Here is a 22559-nt window from a genome sequence, read left to right as displayed (position 1 = left end):
TAGCAATTGATTAATGGAGTACTATTAATGTGTAGTTAATTACTTTGAGAGGGAGTAGTATTAAAACCTGAGTTAAAGGAGTAGAATTTTGGTAATAAAATTCGATGCATTGACCAAGACGAAGACTATTAGCCAGTGATGATACTATAGTTCAGTTGCACCAGAAACACACAGACTCACTCGCACAAGTCGTTTCTTCGCGTACATCCTAATTCTCGATCTCATTTCATCAAATCCCTAACCTATCGTAAATGCGATTTGCATTCTCTTATTCATAGTTGCAGAAATGGCCACAAACCTAGCCAAATTTCTCATTATACTGTTTTACACTATTTCGATCTGTAACGCCGTCACGATTCCAACTCCAATTTCCGATTCTCACCGTTCCGCTGCTTTACAACTCTTCGATGGATCCTCTTCAAGGTCAATTCTACTCTCTCCAAACTCCAACCGTATTTTTCATGCCTAGTTTGATTTGATTGTCAAATACACACGCTTAGCTTATGTGTATCATTTGTTAAATTAATTATTTAATTAATCAAATATGAATTGACATAATCAATTATTAATAATTATTAATTAATTATATTATGATCAATTGTTATAGGTATGTTATCAATTAATATTTTCTGTTTGGAATAGTTTGTTGAAATTTTAGGTTAGAAGATTATGTAAGAAAACTTATTTTTGTTCTTGTTATCTTATCAGTTTAGAAGAAACCTATGAGGCTCTAAGAGTATTTGAGATACTTGAGCTTGAGAATAAGCCTGATGTGAGTGTAACCGCTTGTCAGAAGGTAGTGGAAAATCTCGGATCGTCATCCTATCTGAAGGATTCGTTCTATGCCTTAAAGGTCAATGGCATTTTAAAATGCAAGGTTGATAGCGGTGTTTTCCAGGTAATTTTATGCTATTGTGTTATTTTAAAGCGGAGTTGAGGCTTGATTGTCAGTGCTTTTTGTTGTGTTTTTAAAAAGTTGATGCTAGAAATTGCTTATTTTGTAAAGGATATTGCTTCAAGACTTAAAGCCGCCGTCAATGATGCAAGTACTTTGGTTGACATATACTATACAATAGGAAGTTTGGTTCTTATAAAGGTAATTCTCCAGACTTTACTCCATTTGGTACTTAAATTGGTAAAGCCTAGTGGGCTGGTAAATGGGCTTTAATTGGAATCCTATAGGGATGCTGTTGCATTATTTTCTTGTCCATTCAACTCTTGGTCATAATAAATTTGTTTCTCATCCTGCTTATCTAGTTGATAAGCAAAATTCTCCTGGCACTTCTAGTATTCTCCTAATATGTCAGTTTTTTTAGTATGTTGTTTTATTAGTGGAAGTGCCTCCTCTTTTCAGAAAGGTGGTTTTATTGATTTTATTTTGTAGCTTGCTGATTCAAATTTCATATATTATTTTCCATTATGATTTTCCATTATGATTCTTTTCTCCTTTTGATCTCCCCTTTCTCTGTTTACAGGATCAGGCACCTGATGTCGATGTACTTCTTGCCGATGCCGATGGGACATTCCATTCAATCAAGGTCTGTTTTCATTCATTATCTTTGGTATTGACTATTCAGGGGGACTTGGTTTGCTTTGCAATAACTACCATTTGGTCCCATCGGATGTGGCCATAGAAGATTCGATATAAGAACTACACCCTTTCCAGTTTTATTAGTTTTATTTCATAACTTACATAAGCTTTTGGTGCTTCAAATGCACTTCAAACTCTCATGTTCATTGTGATGCCATGTTCTTCACTATTTGGGTATTGGCAGGCTTTGAGCCAAAGTGATGGGAGATGGCGCTACAGTTCTGATAATCCAGAATCTAGTACCTATGCTGCTGGTAATGATTTATATGGAAATACGTTGAGGTTCAAGTTCTCTCTATGTATTATTTTTTTTTACTCTGAAACTGGCAACACAGAATCCCTCCAACTAGTGCTGTTTATCTATAGTTACAAATTAGGCTACTCATGTATTTTACAGGATTAGCACTTGAAGCATTGGCTGGAGTCATATCATTAGCATCTTCTGAAATTGATCAGTCTAGGGTAATGTTCTGAATCTTAATTTGGTTAGTTGTTTTGCGTATTTTAAACTTAAAAGGTTGTTTAGTTGAAAATTCTATATGTGGTCAGCAAATTCATATGAGTTTAATTATGTGCATTATAGTAGTATGGTATGCAAGATTATTGTCAAGATTTTTTCATTAGAATATTTTTAAACCAATAAAACACCTGACTGGAATTTCCAAATAAAAGTGAATAGAAGTGGGGTCTAAGTGATGAAAAAAATTAATGCTGAAAAATATGATGCTAAATTTATTAGCACTTCATTTTTCTTGCAATTCATCTATTTACATGCTTTTGTTGTTTATGATGCATCATAGAAACATACCTTGTCTTGGGCCTCCTTGTATGTTTATCAATGTATTAAATTAGCTTTTTATTGTCAGGTAAATACGGTGAAAAGTGATATATTGAAGCTCTTTGACAGCATCCAGAAATATGGTATGGATAAATTATCTCATATGGTTTTTTAATTCCTGGAGTATATTAGATTATTTCTTAATATTAGTGTCCATACTTCTCATTTCTTAGTTATTAACATGATTTATTTCTTTATATACTTTGGATTTGGAGTCGCGTATTAGTATTTAGTACAAGGATTAGCACTTATTCTTTTTTCAATTTTTTTACGCAAATCTCAATCATATCAAATCATAGTCATGATTCAATCTTTATTATTGTCACTTTCTTGAACAGACCTGAATATAGAAGACCCGTTACTTTTGTTTAGCTTCTTAAAAAAGAGAGGACATGTCTCCTAAAAATGCTTGAGTCTTGACAATCTATTTTTTGTGACAATCAAATTCTATATATCTTGTAGGGCTGGGAATAGGAATAACCGTTTTATGTTGCTTTAGTGTTACAATCTTGCAGGGTGTTTCTGACATCAAATTAAATGACTTAATCTGTTGGCTGGAAGATTTTTAGGCATTAATAAAACTTCTATGCTCCTCCCCCAAAAGATTGATTTATTCACCGGAAGTTTTTCTAATTTTTGTTATTGATTATTGTAATAAATGGCCTTGCATTTTTTCATACAACATGCTTCAACCCTACTGGTCTCAGATGAACATTTTATCTTTTTTTCAGATGATGGAACATTTTATTTTGATGAGAAATTTGGCGGTGGCCGCGAGCATCAGGGTTCTCTTTCCACATCTGCTTCAGTTGTTCGAGGGATTACATCATTTGCTGCTGTAACTTCTGGAAAAATAGATGTATGTGAACTTTGAAATCTACGAGATTGCTCTCTAATTTTTTTATCTGCTTGAATTTTCTGTTCATGCTTTAGTTTTGCATTGCCAGCTTCCAGGGGATAAAATATTGGGTTTAGCAAAATATTTATTAGGCATTGGACTTCCAGGAAGTGCCAAGGACTTCTTCAATCAAATTGAATCATTAGCTCTTTTGGAGAGCAAAAGGCAAGTGCTTTTAAGGAAAAAATCTATAATATTAGTACAGCTTTAGAGTGGTGTATTTTCCCCCGTCTCGTCTCTTCTTCTTTGCACACATCTTGATATCTCAATAATTATTTATTAACAAAATATGCCTTGAATTTCTTGTTCTGGTGTAGGGTTCCCGTTCCATTAGTTCTGTCACTTCCTGCAACAGTTTATTCATTGTCCAAAAAAGATCAGCTCAAGGTAAGCAATGAAGTTAAAGTTTCGGAAGTCATTATTTTGGGAGTGAAATGATTAGTTGATGGTGCACACTGGTTTTCTGTTTTGGGTCCTCAACCACCTATAAGATTATGTTTTTATCACTCTTTTTTATCAAAATATGTTGGTTGACCCAAATATATTAAAGATTACTGATAAGTTCTCAGTTCCAGTTAGGCTTTCTTTCACAGGATGCTACCAGTTATTATTGGTTCTTTCATTTTCAAAGTGTCCGTTCAAATTCTTCATCTCAACACTCCTATGTGCCATTGTTTTTATTATGTTGTGGAGCTTTATAAACTCTTCCCCCATTTCTCACGTGTTGAGTCTTTTACATGCAATACTATATTAGCATCGCATGAACCAGTTATCTGCATTAATAGTTCTTCAGGTTTTAATGAATGTGCAGCTTTTCACTTAGGAAAATATGACAGATTTCTATTTCAAAATTAAACAGGTTACGGTGAATACAGTACTTGGTTCAGCTGCACCACCTCTTACAGTTAAGCTTATCCGAGCTTTCCACACCGATGCTAAAGATTCGGCTGTTATTGAGGGCAAGGTGAGTGATGAGTTAATGATTTTTTTTAGGAGTGGGCGTCATAGAGTAATTTGGTTTATGGGATTCTTTATTATCTCTGGTTTGTTCTACTTTCAATTGTTTGAGTATACCTCCCTTATTGTGTTCTACAGGAACTGAGGGCAAGGTGAGTGATGAGTTAATGATTTTTTTTAGGAATGGGCGTCATAGAGTAATTTGGTTTATGGGATTCTTTATTATCTCTGGTTTGTTCTACTTTCAATTGTTTGAGTATACCTCCCTTATTGTGTTCTACAGGAACTCCAGTATGATCAAAGTAGTGGACTTCATGTCATGGGCTTCCCAGATAATGTGGATGTGGGAACATATGTGTTTGTTTTTGAGGTATTATGTTTATTTAGTGATTATTTTTCCTTTCATTATACCAAGGTGTATTTATTTGTATCTGCTTGTTAATTATAATGTTTTAAGCCTATTTTTGTAGACGGTGCTTCATGATTCTGGTAGTGAAAATGATTATGCTATCGGAGGCCAAATTCACGTGCCAATATATGTCACTGGCATTGTTAAAGTTAGCAACGCAGAAATTTCAGTTCTTGGCAGTGATCTTGGAAGTGATGAAACCCAGAAAACGTATGTTTCAATTAATGATTTGAAAACATCTCTGCAATTATATTCAGGATCAGTCTACTTAATTATCAATTAGTATGTTTCATTGTCATATGTTTGTCAGTTTTATGCAATGTTTGAAGTTTGAGCTGAATACATATACATTTAAATCTTGGTTTTGCATTTTTGTTAGCAATTCTATTAAGTATGTTTTTATTTCTTCACTTCAATTTAAATCTTTGTTTTGTGTTTCTGTGCAGGCTAGATTTGGCTGGAACTGATGTTGTTTCACTCTCAGCTAACCATCTTCAAAAGTTGCGTTTTTCTTTTCAGTTGACAACGCCTCATGGCCATGCCTTTAAGCCTCGCCAGGTTTGCAGGAGTTGCATTAGAACTTTTAAATGAATGCCATTTCAGTTGTCTCTTTATTAAACATTTGTTCTTCTTCAGGCATTGCTTAGGTTGAAGCATGAGACAAAGTATGAACACATCTTCGTGGTTGGAAATACCGGCAAGAAGTTTGAGATTATTCTCGTTAAGTATATCCTATTGTATATTTCATTGTCTTGGTTAACATGTCTATTCTCGAGTACTTGTTGACTTTGTTACAATTCATAATAAATAGCAATTACACAACGCTAAAGTCAGGATAATCTGTTTTAGTGCATAACTGCTTCCATTCTGAATATTAGAAATCAAATTAACTTAAAGTGGAAAAGGAATGTATGTTCTAGTTTTAATATAATGTGTCTTTAACCACTTGTAACGGAGGGTTTATTTATCTATTAGGCTGTAATTTTGTCACCTGCATGTTTTGGCGAAGACTGTTTGATCATTTCATTCTCATCTTCTATCCATATATAGTTATTGTTTTGCTGAAATTCATAATTTTGTCTTTTAGGATTTTCTTGGCTTGGTGGACAAATTTTATTATCTCTCTGGAAGATATGATTTTGAGCTGACTGTTGGTGATGCTATCATGGTATCAAGCACTACTTGATTTTGTTAGTTTCCCCTCTCCCAGTAATAGGAAAGGCAATCTGAACAATTACTATTTATGATTTCAGGAGAACTCTTTCTTGCGGCCACTTGGTCATTTAGAATTAGATCTTCCAGAAGCACCTGAGAAAACAGCGCATCTTCCCCCACTACCTGTAGATCCTTACTCAAGATATGGGCCAAAAGCAGAGATAGCTCACTTGTTTAGGGCTCCTGAAAAGCGACCACCCCAGAATCTCTCTCTTGCCTTTTTGATTGTGACTCTTTTGCCATTCATTGGCTTTTTGGTTGGGGTAAGTCCTTTAATAGTCCTTCTGTATTGTTGTACTTTTGTAGTTACATGAAAAAGTCATGGTTTAGCTATCTTGTTTCTTCTTATTTGGACTATGTTCCTGTATGTTACTTAACTTTTGCCATTTCTTTACATCATTCACAGCTATTGCGCCTGGGTGTGAACTTCAAGAACTTTCCTTCTTCAGCACTTCCTGCCACATATGCCATCCTATTCCAACTTGGCGCTGCCGCAGTTTTATTGCTTTATGTTCTTTTCTGGTTGAAGGTATGCCTATTCAGCGTTCCTATTGAACCTGTTTCTATCAGTTTCTTCTGTTGTGATAACTGTAGTCCATATAAAGTAGTGGTAATGATTAGAGACAATACCATAATATGCTTGACTAGCAGAGGTGGTGTGAATGACCCCTTATTGGTTTTTCAGATTTTGGTGGAACAAAGTTCAATTTCTGTTTCTTATGGCAGAAAAGTATCTATATGAAGTTCTTCTCTCTTTGACATATTTGTTTTTGTGCAGCTGGACTTGTTCACTACACTCAAAGCACTAGGGTTTTTGGGAGCTTTTCTGATGTTTGTGGGACATAGAATTCTTTCTCATCTTGCTTCAACATCAGCTAAGCTAAAGTCTGCTTGAGTAAAAGGAAGATTGGCTAATGTCTATTTATGAAGAGATGGCATGGTTATCTCACTTATCTGAGGTTTCCCTTGAAAGAATGGCACTAATCAAATTTTGTAGGACCTTTGCTGTAGCCGTTACAATTTAGAGAACTCAATCATATCAAAAAGAGAAAAGCGATGTCTTGATCTTGCTTGATCTTGATGAAAGCCATAACGTGCAAGTACTCGTGCTTTTATAGTCTAATATCATGTATTATCATTCTATACAACATGAAGTATTTTGCTAGTTGAGGTTTGAGGGTTATCATTTATTATCTGGAAGTTTCATCGTGCAGGTACTCCTATATAACTGGTATGAAGGGTTTTTTGTACAAGCAGTTTCCATAAAGAGATAAAGTGCATTGGTTAAGAGAATAAGACGACAACAAAAAACTTTTCCATAAAAAAACTAACCATAAGAACAATCAAAACAAAATATCCTGCATAACTAATTAGGAAGGAATTCTTACCCACAAAGAAGAGAACCATCATACTTTCATCCAGTTCTTTAATGATCAACTCAAGACCTCTAACCCAAGCAACACTAGAGACATAAAATGGTGGTGAAAAACAAATTACTCGAGGATATGAGAGCAGGTCTTAACAAACCCTTCACTGAAGAGGTTCTCAACGCCAAAACTAACCTAAAAGCAACATCTTCCGATGACCCAGATGGAATCCCTGCTCTTTTCTACTAAACTTTACGTAACATAGTTGGCACCAATGTCACATCTTCTACTCTTAGCATTCTCAATAAAAATGATTGTCCTAAAATATCAGTAATACTATGCCTTTTCCTAAGAATGAAAATCTCTCCCCCTTCTGATTATATACCTATAGCCCTTGTAATGGTACCCTTAAAATTGTCACAAAAACTACAGCTAGAATCGGCCCCCTCAAAAACTCAGACCTTCAACTTCATTATTGACCAAGTTTAACAAAGCATTAGCTTAAGCCATCCCCACTTACATTATGATCTCCTTGATGGAAATTTCTTTATCCACCCCCATGTCTTTTTGGTCACCTCTGGTGAAAAACCCAAAATACCCCTTACTTCGGAAATGCATTTCCGAAATGCAAAAAAATGTTGTTTTCGAAGATGCATCTCCGAAAGCGCATTTTTTTTCTTCAAATTTTGTCTTATTTCGGAAATGCATTTCCGAAAACAGCATTTCGGAAGTGCATTTCCGAAATACTGTGCGTTTTGCAGATTAAGCAAAACAGCCCCCTCCCCCATTCATTTTTACCCTAAATCATCATCAAACTTCCTCTCTTCAGATTTTTTGCAAAACCAAGTTTGAAGTCTACATCAAAGCTACTCAAAAGCTACTCAATCTCAACCTAAAGCTACTCAATCTCTTCAATTGATAAGTTTTTCAATCTTTAGATCTATGATTCAAATCTATTTTAGGGTGTTTAGAAATTGCAAAAATGATATAGGGGTAGGTTGGTAGTGGTATTTAGGTTGTTTAGAATCATTATAACATGTTTTAATGTTGGATTTTGGGGTCTGCCATGGAAGTTGCAGAAGTTGTCTTCGCAGAGGTGTTTCGGAAGTTCATTTCCGAAAACACCTCCATTCCCAGTTTCGAAAATGAACTTCCGAAGTGGTCCAGAATTGATTTTTTTTTGTTTTTTCAATTGTTTCGCATTCTTAGTGATTTCAATTGTTTTCAGGAACATGACAGGCAACCCAGCACGCATCAGACAAGGGAGAGAGACCCAGACAGCGTTGACTAGACGCGAGCGGGCGGCGCAGCTGGTGTCGACGCAGGGACGAGGTCGTGTGCGAGTACACGTGCAGATGGACGAGGGTACTTCCTCATTTGAATCCAGGAGTCGTCTAGCTCGGGTCTCTTCTTCCCGCCAGCAGGAGGTACGAGTGGAGGAGGAGGCAGTTAGATACCAGGAGGCAGAGGAGGTACCAGATGTTGACCCTCCACACGGGGAGGAGGAGGAGGAGGGCTACCCGGGAGGGCCCAGTGACAAGACCTTACTGATTTCCTACCACGAGCACGTCGCTCGACGTATCTGGGGGGAGAGGTATTTTTTATAATTTGCCCGACTTTATTATTTAACCGTTTTTTATTTAGCTGTTTATTCAACATTTTTTAACGGTCTAATTAACAATATTTTTTTTTGTTTTTGTTGTAACAGGAGAGACAGACTTTGAAACAGGTGAACCATGCCAGAAGATTTTTCAGTCTCTTTAAACCAGAGGCGAAGTAGTTTAACGACGCGGTGACAGCTTCAGGGCTAGGTGGGTTGTGCATGACGGGGTATACCACTATCAGCCACGGTATGCAGGGGGCCTTTGTGGAGAGGTGGCACAGGGAGACGTCTTCTTTCCACTTACCGGTTGGGGAGATGACGATCACCTTGCACGATGTGCAGTGTCCTCCACTTGCCGATTAGGGGGATGCTGCTGGACCACTCCCGGATCCCGAGGGTCGAAGCCATCGAGTGGATGACGCTCTATCTGGGTATGGAGCCAGATATGGCTGACTTTGAGTGCCAGACGACAAATGGGCCTCATATCCGGTTCTCCACAGTGAGCGCTTATTTCGAGAACCACCTGGTGGCGGCGGCCGAATCCGAGGAGGCAGATAACGCCCTATTTGTGGAGTATCACCATGCCCGCGCTCTCCGGTGCTGATTCATGTTTGTGGTAGGCGCTACACTCTTTGTGGACAAGAGTGCAAGATATGTCGACGTAACCTACCTCCGCTACTTCATGGACTTGACTACCGTTCACCAGTGGAACTGGGGGTCAGTTATTCTAGTATACCTATACCAGAAGCTGAATGAGGCCTCCAACTGGAGGACCAGGCAGTTGACCGGATCCTGCACACTACTGACGGTACGTTTCATTTTAATTGTTTCATATTTACTTATGTTTCGTATTTATTTTTAATACATTATCGTGTTTGTGTTTCAGAGCTGGATCATCTCCTACTTCCCCCGCATCCACGGCTTTCGCGTTGATCCTGCGTACGAGGACGCCATGCCAAGGGCCGCCCGATACGTTCTCTAGAGGGGGAACAATGCACTGGGACCATACCGTGGGTACCTCGATCGCACGATGCACGATGACATCAGTTGGAGACCATTCAGCGACTACACTAATGTTGTCGCCTTTGACAGCATCTCGTTATATTCTGTCTGGTTGGCATGCGGGACCAACAACATGGTGAGGTATCTCCCTGAGCGGTGCATGCGGCAGTTTGGATTTGTGCAGATGATACCCAGGTCACCTTTTGAGGTTTCTCCCGACATAGTTACCCGAGTGCAGCTCACTGGCATATTTGCGGATTGGGAGCGTCATGTGGTCCCGGAGGAGTATCGTCGCATGCAGGTCACCCAGGACTGGCACAGTGTGGAGGGGTATGTCACATGGTTCTATCGGGTGTCACATCCTCTTATGACATCCGACGCTCCCGACGCTCCTAGGCCAACATACGAGGAGATCCTGGAGAACCAGCAGGCCGAGGATGACCATGCCATTGATCTCCTGCCGATCTACCAACGGATAGAGCTGCTTGGGCGGGACGCGTTGGATCGATGCATCATTGATCAGGGCGGTCCAGAGGCAGTCGCCGTGGTGGAGAGGATCGTCAGTGATGCGGGCCGTGCGGCGGCATACAGGAGGCAGAGGAGGTCCCAACCCAGGGAGAGAGGGTTAGGCATACCCAGTAGGGGTTCAGGTTTATTTTTTTTGTATTCGGATTGTATATTTCGCATACTATGACTCGGTCTGTATATATTATTTGGATTTTATTTATTATATTAGTATTTTACGTTGATATGTCGTTTGTTTTGTTCGGCGTTTTCGTTTTGTATATATTACTCGTTTTGTATATATTTCGTACGGGATTATTAGAAAAAACATTAAAAAAGAGACTTCTGCATAATTCGGAATTGCACTTCTGAAACCCCCCAAAATGTGAGAAAAGGTGTTTTCGGAAGTGCATCTCCGAAAACACCCCCAATTTGGTGTTTTCGGAGATGCACTTCCGAAGTCTGGGAAAATTTAGAAAAAAAAACTCCGGAGATGCATTTCTAAAGCAGGGGTAAAGTGGGGTTTTCGCTGGGGGTGACCCCCATAGAGAGGTGGATAAAGAAATTTTCCTCCTTGATTCCTATATCCATTTTCATGAAAATGGAAAAATTAATGTGCCAGTTTTGGCGGGGCGAATAATGACAAGGACAAGTCAATTCACTGGAAAAATTATCTCAATTATGCAGGCCAAAAAATGAAGGAGACTTAGGTTTTTAGACCAATTAGAGAATTTAATGAAGCCCTGCTTGCAAACGAAAGGCTTTTGGGACAAAATATGAAAATCTCAAGTCACTCATTTGTTTTAAATAAATTTTGTTCTTTTTTCAAATCAAATTCCTTAAAAACACACTATAATAAACTCGGACTAATCAAGGGCTTAGCATACGCTTTGTTTGAGCAATTACTTGTCTTCCACCCAAACAAATTTCACAATAAACTTGGGATTAGAAAAGGGTGAATGTACATTCATTTGTTCCTCGATTAATCAGAGGCTTGGCGTATGTTTTGTTTGAGCGATCACTCATCTTCCGCATTTAAAATCAATTACAAATCAAACTAACTTTTATCGCCCAAGCGCGACTAATTTTTTTTACATTTAAAATCAATCAACACATAAATATTTTATAACAACAAACTACAAGACTTTGGGTTTCCCATTGCACTTAGGAATATGTAGCAGCAGAATTTAACATCTTGTCAAACACATTAATATAAAACTAAAATTTTTCCTTTTGTAAATACTTCTTTATTTCAAGCTAACACTTTTAAAAAATTTAACTAAACATTTTTTCGTTGAGTATAAAGGATGTTGCAGGGTGCTAATACTTTCTCCGCGCATAACTGACTCCTGAACCCGAAACTGGTTGCAACGACCATGTTTCGTTCTTCAAGGTTTTTACCGATATTTCCCTTTAAAAATAAAACTTCGTAGACAAATCTGTTTATGTACTTTTCGCTCCGTGACACATTTACGGAGAATTTTTCTAATTAAGGTGTCATATGTGATCCCTTGTGCCCCAAATATAACTTTAAAATAAAGTCAATCAATCACTATTTAGGTCTAGTTTGGCTCCCAACTCACTATTTATTTCAACAATATCAACAATTTATCCTTCATAGACTATTTATATAAAACCATTCCTGACATGGAAACCTACAACACCTCCCTTATAGTCAACATCATTGACAATATTCAGATAACTAGAAAATCTTAGGTCTTTGAAAATAAAGACATACATGTGGATGATATCATTTGTAGAGCTATTTAAGGCATTAACAACTACTCCGATGCTAATAAACCTGCTAAGAACTGTAACCACGACAACAACAAAAACGACATCAAAGACACAACATATGTGAGGCAAAACTCGGAGGAGCAATATCACACTAATAACAATCTCCATAGTAACAATCACAACGATGGAAAAAACCTATAATAATAATCTTAAATGCTTTAGACAAGAGAAGCAGAAGATGGATAATGGAGACCAATTAGATTACAACAATAAAAAGAAGATTACAAAAGAAGAACGTGCAAGAGTTTCTTGGAGAATGACTAAAATAGAAAACGTGGAAAGAAAGCCAATATCAATTATCAACAACCCAATCAACAATAGCACTAATGTTAGCAAAGTAGAAAAGAATAACTTATGAGAATCCAAAAAGCAACAAAAGCATTATTCCTCATCACCTAAATATAAGATGACATCAAAATTAAATTCAAGATAAGAACAAGATTCATGAGCACAAAAGCAACAAAAAAAAATCTGGCAAAGGAACAAAATAGATAACAATCATGACAATAACATTAACATCAACTCGGAAAAATGGGATAATAACAATTCTCATCAATCACTAAAGAAAAAACACATGCAAAATGAAATGCACATACTCACAAGTAGCAATTTTCAAAACACCTAAGACATGCAAGTGAATACTAACAAACCTGCACATGCAAAAGACATACACAATATACCAGATATTAATCTCAACAAGAAAAATAGGAAAACCCTAACAAAGTTAAAGAACAAAGATAAAATTCAGATAAATGATTACCTTTGAAACATTCAAACAAAAGATGAAACTCTCAAGACGCATGCGCACAAAGGAAACATTTATCACCATTCTTCAAAATCAGGAAAGAAGACAATGGAAGATGTCAAAAATAAAAAAATCACCTCAAAAAGAAAATGGACAATGGAAAAGGAACAAATATCAACGAGCCCGAATTTTCCAGAAGACACCACAACGAGAAAAGTGAACCCAACACAAAGTTCATGATGAACACCACAGAAGAGCTCAATACCAACAAAACCAAAATCTCCAAATGGAAGCCATCAAGCCAAGGGTGGATTAAGAGTAATGTTGATGCGAGCATCAATACAAAAACAAAATGGGGATTAAGATTCATATATAGAATAAGAGGGGGAAGTGATAATGGAGATGATAACCTAATATTGGCTAAACACCATGGCTCTGAACAAGACTATTGAAATATTAGTAGAGTGCTTGTTTCTGACTGTTGAATGTGAAATAGACAATAATGTATGAAAAATGATAAATCATAACGAAAACTCTATAACTCTTTGGGGTATGCTAGGAAACAAAATACAAAGGAATGTGAACTAGTTTAGAAAAATTAGGTTTTCTTTTGACAAAAGAGAGTTTAACTATGTGGCTCACATTCTAGCAATCCATTAAAGAAAACCTAATTTTTCTAAATTAGTTCAGAGAGAGTCTAACTATACCGCCCTTAGAAATTTTTGGAGATGTATCTTCGAACGCACCTTAAATCACCTTATCCTTCATAAGTCAAGCAACCACCCCAATTTTGCCAAAAATTGGTCCAGAGTGCATCTCCGAAAATTTCTAGGGTGAATTCGGAGACGCATCTTCGAAAATACCGCTGACCCCATTTACTACACATTTTCATTGAAATTGGGGCCGTTTTCGGAGGCTCTCTGTTGATTTTAACCAATATTAGAGTCATATGTATCGTATCCTCGCGTACTAGCCCTTGCATTTTTGCGTTTCTAGCCTTTACGCAACCTAGCGTAAAAAACTCAATTTTTTGGAAAATCGACTCTGAATCAAAAGTTTACTGTGCCATTTTATGAAAAAAAAAATCAAGGATCAAAGTCACATATTTAGGGACTAAATACAGGTCACCATCCTAAATGCCCTAAATTCCTTATTTTTCTATTTTATTTGATTTATTTTCTGTTTTCATATTTTTTAAAAAAATCCAAAAAATATTTGTTGACTCTTAATTTGATTTTATTTGATTTTTAGTTATATATTCAGATTTTTATAATTTTATTTTAATCATTTTTTTCTTCTTCTATTTTTCAATTATTTTTCTCAATAGGAACATTGTTAGTATTTACATATTTGTTGCATTATTGATGCATGACTACTAGGTCTACCTATCAGGATACACCAAATACTAAATTTAAACAAACACGACGAGCACTTACAAATATGTATATCCAAAACATTCTTTTCTGTAAAGAAAAGGTTTTTTTTTTTTTTCCGGATATGGATCTCCAATATTAAATATAATAGGATGACTCACTCGTTTGTGTTTAATTTAGTGAAAAATAAATGCGTCTTGAGATGTATCTCTGAATTTTAGAGATATTTTTGAATTTTTACCAAATATTTGTGAGAAAGTAAAAATTTTTCTTAAAAATATTATTTTTAATCCAAGCACAATCCATTAAAGAACTGATGCTCTTTTAAAAAAAATCTGAATTTTCTTGTAAAAAAAAAATCAACATCCACAAATATATAACAATCCACAAATATACAACAATATAGAAGGTTAAAAAGAAATCCACATCCCCGAATATATAATGTAATAGTAACACTTTTAAATAAATAAGGTGTGTACTTTGATATAAACTAAATAAATATAAGCTTGAACATATGAATGATTGGTATTTTTTTTTCTCTAGAGACGATCATTTAAATTGAATTTAACATTTGGATAATAATATATTAGTAGAAGTGTTTGATGAGGTTTAAACTTTAAAGTCTACCCTAATTTTAGTCTCAAAACCCAACTCACATAAATTTTAATATAATTAAAAACTAAAAACTCAACAGCATTTTGAGAAAAAAACCCAACTTATTAAATATTTAAAGTTTTTATCAGATATTTTCATAAAAATACTTTTATATATTTAAAGATGTATTTTATAAAAATAAAAAATACTTAAAACAAATAGAGCCTTAAGATCAAACTTTGAGGAAATTCATGCATGCTTTGAAACAATTTATACATAGTTTAATGCATGTGTATTTTTTTTTAATAATTATTTATAAATAGAAGTATCTACTTAGGGATGGCAATTTGGCCCATCTCCAATGGTACTCACAAAAATATCCACAATGGATAGGATAAAAATCCGTATAAATGGGTACAGGCACGAGCTCAGATAATTACCCATTTAAATAAGCGGGTATGGGTGCGGGTATGAACAACTTACTACCCAGCCCGTCCCATACCTGCACAACATATATATTTATATATTTTGATTTATATTATTATATTAAAATAAATGTCTATCAATTTTTGAAAATACATCGATGTTAAACCATTACATATGTAACATAAATGTTTGTTTATTTCATAATTTAACAATAAGTTTTTTGAAAATATTTAAATGATACTAAAAATTTAAAATGATATGATATTTTATAGTTGATATACTTATTTTTTATTAAAAATGCGGGTAACAGGTACGGATATGGGTACATACATACCCAGAGGACACGGGTGCTAAAGTTGTTATCCAAACGGGTATGGACTCGAATACGGGGATTTTTTCTAACCGCAGATATGGTGATGGGTACTGTAATACCCTACCCATACCCTGCCCATTGCCATCCCTATCTACTTCTATTTAACACCAACTAAATCTTTATTAGAAATGTGTTAGTCACAAAATACAAGTTCTAATCTTCCAAGGAATACGTAAAACAGAAATCTTGAACATTTAAACATTTTTTAAATGTGTTTGAGTTCTTTACCCCGATGAAAAACCACATGTTTATATATACATTTTTTAAAATTAAATCAATTCAATCCTATGAAAGCACCCTAGTGTGTAACGCACTCAATTTCTGTGACAGCGTATTTTAAGGAACGAAGTATGCCAAGACGTGGTGTGCTTATAGGATGAAAACGGAAACGATGGAGTCGCTTTTAGAATGAGTTGCTTCATCAACATCATCATTTTCATTTCACCAAAAAAAATCAATATTACGTCTTCAAATTTACATTTTATTAACAACTTTATCTTTTATTCTAATTAAATAATTAATTATTTTAAATAATCATATGAATATTGTGATGACAACTATCTATCATATATCATTTAAGAAAATTAAGTGTTCTGAAAATTTTCATTTTGTCTTTTTTTAATTGTTCTCTTCTGATCACGTGGAGACTTAGCGAAAATCTGCAGAAGACAAAAGAAATGCAACTGATAATTCCTCTTGTAGAAAATGATGTTCAAATGAACTCTCAACGACATTAACCATATAAGGAAGCTTTCCAACGTCTCTGATGACACTTCTCTCAAAGACTCCTTGTACATGAAGTCTTCTCCAATGACTCTTTGTGTTCCTCTACAAAAGGAGCTGAAAACTTGGAGAAATATTTAACACCGTGCCTTGAAAAAACAAGTTGTTACTCTGTCATAACTATTGCACAAGCTTAAACTTATAACTTCTTATCAATTGTATATTCTTAAAAGTTCTTAAGTCTTAGAGTTTTTTGTGTTGTATTTTGCTTACACCTCTAATTGTATATCATGTGTAAGTTTTAAACAACCCTTAATTTATAAGATAGGTTGTTAGAAGTATCTTGCTTGTTGCTTGAGCATTTGAAGTCTCTTGCTTGTGTGCTTGAGCATTGAAGTCTCTTAATTTTGTGTTTGAGCATTTAGAAGCCTCTTGCTCGTTCTCTTGAGCAATTGTAATCAAAAGTGATTATAGTGAAAATCCCTTGGAAGTGCATGGGGACCGAACTACTCTGTTTTGTGGGATGAACCATGATAATTGCTTGTGTTTTACTTCTTTACCTTTGAACCTTTATTTTGTTGCATACTTCAGACCCTGACTCAGATTCTAACCTTGTGTTCAGAATTTGATAATAATTTTAAAGAGTAAAAGAAGAAAAAGTTAACACAATTCAACCCCCTTCTTGTGTTTTTCTCACCTTTAACATACAAAATTGTATTCTGATGGTAGTCCGATATGTTCCATGATCATGAAAAACTTGTTGTGATGTAGTTCATGAGATGTGGCATCAATTGTAAATGACATTAGGGTTGAAAAATTTGCCTTCAATGAATCAACCTTACTCAAATAAGTTTTCTTATCCATATTCTCCAATTTCAAAGAGTTGAGGATGACACTATAGTAAAAATGGATATCGTTCGAGAAAAAGTTTGATATTGCGCTTGAAGATTAGGCCTTATGGAAAACCCCAACACAGTGAATAAAGAGGCATCTGTTTTCGTCCATTTAGTGCAATGAACGGAGGAAATATCCTTCGATTGTTTGGTCAGTTGATCTTCAAGTCTTTGATCATGAAACCATAACTTCACGACGTCGACCCATATGTTGTAGTTGGCTGTCCTATTTAGTTTGTCACATGGGATGAGCAGAACTTTGGTAAAAGTGACAGAATCAGTTGCTTGATGGATGAAAAACGTAAAAACAAGGTTACTTAGTGGTGGGGAGGACAGTGGCGATCGGAACGAACAATGAAACTGGGCAAAATTGCACAGAAAAATGTATCTGATACAGTGAGCATATGGCTCATGCGTCGAGAGTGTGGCCACGCGTGAGGGCTCGTGTGACATCGGCTGAAGGTGGGTGTTTCGGTGATGGGTTCACCGGAGGGTTGCGAACCTAGTGGTGGTGCGATAATGATCGGATATCCAGTGGCGGAAAACGGAGACTTGCAACGTAGCTGTGTATTATGGGCGGCGAGGTTTTTAGGGAAAAAAAAAGATTGTAAAACCCTAAACTTTTGATACCATATTAAAAAAGTATTGTTTGTAATGCTGTGTTTAATGAATTCACACTTGGATATATTTATATTCGTATGAGTTGTATACAATAAAATAATATTAACAAGTGATTCTAATTGATAGATTAATGATGATCGATTCTTATGAGTGTTCTCAAGCATGATTCTTAATCTATTTAACTTAGTATCAATATCTAACCGGTCCATATGATCTGATTTAGACATGAATTCTAGAGTCATCACAATAATAATTAAGTTGCCATCCATCATCAAAGGGACAATAGAGACCTTTGAGGTTGTTGTTTTACTTTGGATAACATCAATAATATAATTATTGAGGTAAATACACACGCACGTGTCAAATAGCATGAACATTGCATGATTAAAATCAAATTATTTGTATTCAATAATATAGGAATCCAATTCCAATAATTTGTAAATGTTGTGATTGCAGGTACTCTGACAATTGATTATAACCGCCGTTATTGTCAATAAATTGTTGACATAAAAATAGAGTCTAGATCTGTCTGTTTCCTACACATCATCACTTCTAAGTAGGAGTTATATCATATAACTCTTTCTTCATATGGTTATTACATCCATAAAATTATTGTGTTTTCAGTGAAACTAAATCTATCATTTTTTGTTTGAGTAGCTTTGTATTAATATAGGGGAGCTGAATTGCACGATACTACTATGTCTATGTCTTAATCGATTTTAATTTTAAGTCCTAACTTAAGGATTACGGATTCTAAGTATCAATATGTGATAGCAACCTTCTTGCTCTTCCTATCTTTATTATTGGGACATAAGGAGAAAATTTTAATGTGATGGCTAATTTTAATAAATCAATAATATAATATGTGAAAGCAACCCTATTGCTCTACATATATCTATTCATAAATAAATTTATACATAAATAGAAGGTAAATGAGTAAAAAGATATGTCGCTATTTATTTTTAGATGGCAAAGTCAATTTTTTAAAAAGTGTGATGGAATTTAATAAATATAATTTTTTAAAATTAATGAAAAATATTAATTATAATTATTGTATAATACACTTTATATAATGATTGTTATTAAATTATTATTTTTTAACTAATTTGAAATTAATATTAACAATATTGATTTAACGAATATCAACTTATAATTATAATTATCAAAAATATAATGCAACTAATTAATAAAAGTTACAAGATTAAAGACAAAAGATATAATTATACAGTTGATGAGGATGGTTTTTTTTTAAGCATGAATATATTAATAAGAGCATTAGAAAGTACTCAAGCCCAAAAAATAAAATCGAGAGACGAAAACTCAGAGAAAAAGAAAAATTACATACCAAATGTTATCTAATTTAAGTAATGCAATGACAATTGACAAAACTCAAAAAATTTACATTTGACGTATGTAATTTCACTGAAGAAATACCACTTCCAAATTAACACCTTAATGCTCCAAATCGCATCCGACACACTCCTGTTCTCGTTTCTAAACACCACCGTATTTCACTGTGATGATAAAAAGTGATAGCGGTTGAAGTGTATAATTAATAATTTTGCCCTATTTATGGGTCTATTTCAAACTTCCACCATCAAATATCAACTAAGGCAAATAAAACCTAAGTACCAAATAAAATTAAAAATACTTTATAGTAAAAGCATATAGAAAATTTTAAAAAATTAACTACATAGGATAGAAACATAAAAATAGTGAGGCATAATTACTAGCGTAGAAACATATGAAGAATAAAAGATAAACTTCAAATGTATGTTAAATAAAAAATCATTTAAAAATAATTAAACTTGAAGTAGCTCAACGATAAAATTCACATTATCTTCTCCAAAAGTGATAAATGCACACTAGTGTTTTTTATTTATTTATTAGAGAGAAGGCTAAAAATCCAAAAAGAAGACATTACACACAAACAGATCTAAGGATGATAATCCCTTTCTCATCAGCACTAAAAATTTGCTTAAGAGATTTCGGACAATCATCAAATAAATGGTAACCTTCACTCATAGAAAAGCTATATAATTAACCAACGTGTCCGCTAATCGATTTAGCTTCCCTATACGTGTGATTAATCTCGACATCCCAAGCTTACTCCCACATTCTACATATTTTAGGAATTAGATTCTTCTCACTCTACAAAATACTCTTTTTTCTCCTTCACATCCTAACCTACTTTGATTGACTCCACCCTAACCTCAACTTTATCAAATTTCATCCTCTTTGTCAGTTAAATTTCTTCGGATAGACCTCATAATTCTGTTAGATATGCATCACCTTTGAAAATGTCTTTAAATGACTTCTAAGAGACAATTTTAAAATTGATAATTGTGAAAATAATTGTTGCAACTTATATAAGTGTAATTTTCTCTATTTTTAAAGAATAAAAATAAAAGAAAATAAAGATGTTTATTACAGTATATAAGTATATAATTAATGTCACCACTTTTAAAAATATGTTCAATTTATTTTTTATTTATTCAAAAATTATAATAATAAACAATTTGAGTGTAATCATATATATAGAAGAATAATTGAGTATTAATAGTGCATTTAGTTAGTTTAACATCATACCTAAAAATATGTTAGTTTACCGTAATAACTAAACAGTTGTAAAATCTAACAACTAACTAACAATCATATATTAAAATATTGTGAGAAGAAGAGAGTATTATTTTTATTTGTTATCAGATAATAGGGACGAAGTTTTCACCACCACCTGGCGGTTATTGATCTTTGTCATATAATCTATTAGACACACAAGTTAGGTTTCATAATAACTCTTGGAGTGGTTTAATGGGAGTATTGAGAAAAATATGAAGAAAATGCTCATCATCTATTTTAATTTAGTTTTGATGAAGATAAAGATTTATCAAAGAAAAAAAGTTTGAAATCAAGAATGCATAAGTTTATAGATATTTTGGAAGTAAAAGAAATTGACCTTAATACTGAAGTAATCAATTGCAATTCATTACGTATACATTTTAGATGCTTAAAATATTTCATACATTTTCATCTCTAAAGTTTCTAAATCATGCATAAAAATCTTTGAAGCAAAGACATAAAAAAGTTTATTTTTAAAAAGTTATCAGAATTTCTTAAGTCAGGTCATTTGCACCTTTTAGGCTATACCTGATTAACCGATTTTAAAAAAACCTGATACTGTTTGGAATTTGAAAAATTATTTGAAATTTTAAAAACTTTGAGAACTTATTAAATCAGGTGACCGTTTAACTGATTTAAGAAATCCTATACAGAATTCAAAAGTGTGTGTTTTCATTAAACATTGTTATTTTAAACTATTGCAAACCTTCATGAAAACGTCTCAAGCTTTTGCATTAATTCATAGAGATTTCTTATGATCTTTTTAAGGCAAAACACATTAGTTTGCATATCACCTCTTTCATACATCATTTTTACATAATTCAAACAACTTTCTCAAGTGTTCATATTTCCATCAAAAATGAAACTTTGTGCATAACTTTCATTTCATTGAAAAGATGAGTTTCATTCATATTATTTTGAGCACTTAAGTATATATGTTTGGATTGTGATTAAGAGAAAGAGAAGATCAATTTATCATATTCCTGAAATTCAAGTCAAGTCTTCAAATTATAAATTACATCTTTCAATCAAACACTTAGACTTTCAAAATTCACATTTCAAAAATTTAAATTTCATTCAAGAAATTTTCTACATACTTTCATATCTCTTAAACCGGAAAATTCTTGAACAATCTAACACTTAAGTGATTGTGAATTATTGTTATTGAAAGGAAAGAACATTTACTTTGATATATCACTTAAGATTATAAAAGTGATAATTACTCTACATCATTATTCATCAAGTATTGTGTAAAAATCATAATCTATCAAAGTGTTAGATATTAGATGTATTGTCTTATCATCCAGGATTATTGGAGATAAGGTTACAAGAAAATTGAGGATTGTTTTCTTTTCTTGTCGAATAAGTTTCATGAGGATTGCTCTTGATAAATTGGTTAGAGTCTTGTTTAGAGAGATCTAACAATATTAAAATCTCTTACATGCTATAAGGGGACTAGACATACTCTCATACTGTGAGGGAAACTAGTAAAAATTTTCGATGTTCTTTACTTTCCGCACTTTATAGCTTTCTTTGCTTAACCTAACCAGAAAAGATAGAACCAATATTCATAAAAATCGGATAAAGTTTTAAAGTCCTAATTTACCCTATCTTAGGCGCACTTCGTACTTACAAAAAATTCAAGTCTCACTTTGGTTAAAGATAGAGTTCACAAAAATATTTATAGAGAGTCACACCCCTCACCATACAAACCAATTTTGCAAGGATGAGTTAGGTGAAACTCTAATGTGGTATATGAGTATAACAATTCGGGCCACTCATCGTTTATATTCAAGCATTAACCCCAATAATGTTGGATGTGAGAGAGTGTATTAGAAAAAACTCAAGTTCCACAATGGTTAAAAATATAGCCCACAATGAGTTTATATAGAGTGACACCCATCACCTTAAAAACCGGTTTTGTAAAGATGAGTTAGGTCAAACTCTAATTCTATCAATGGTCAAAGATAAAGGCCGCACAAAAATTTATATAGAGTGACACCCCTGACCA

General features: G+C 34.1%; 1 protein-coding gene across 1 annotated transcript; it reads left to right on the top strand.

Annotated features, from left to right (window-relative positions):
* The first annotated feature begins 66 nt into the window (after positions 1-66).
* LOC131610102 (dolichyl-diphosphooligosaccharide--protein glycosyltransferase subunit 2-like) lies at positions 67-7108 on the top strand. The gene is made up of 19 exons (XM_058881970.1): positions 67-423; positions 709-898; positions 1007-1096; positions 1476-1538; positions 1776-1845; positions 1989-2053; positions 2458-2512; positions 3161-3288; positions 3377-3492; positions 3645-3714; positions 4187-4291; positions 4568-4654; positions 4755-4903; positions 5140-5251; positions 5330-5413; positions 5781-5861; positions 5947-6171; positions 6315-6437; positions 6687-7108. The coding sequence occupies exons 1-19, from the start codon at positions 287-289 to the stop codon at positions 6801-6803; spliced, it is 2067 nt and encodes a 688-aa protein (XP_058737953.1). The 5' UTR covers positions 67-286; the 3' UTR covers positions 6804-7108.
* Positions 7109-22559: the final 15451 nt, after the last annotated feature.

Source organism: Vicia villosa, linkage group LG6, assembly GCF_029867415.1.
Source record: "Vicia villosa cultivar HV-30 ecotype Madison, WI linkage group LG6, Vvil1.0, whole genome shotgun sequence".
Lineage (NCBI taxonomy): Eukaryota > Viridiplantae > Streptophyta > Magnoliopsida > Fabales > Fabaceae > Vicia > Vicia villosa.
Note: the sequence above shows the minus strand (reverse complement) of the source record. Positions and strands in the feature narration are given on the sequence as shown.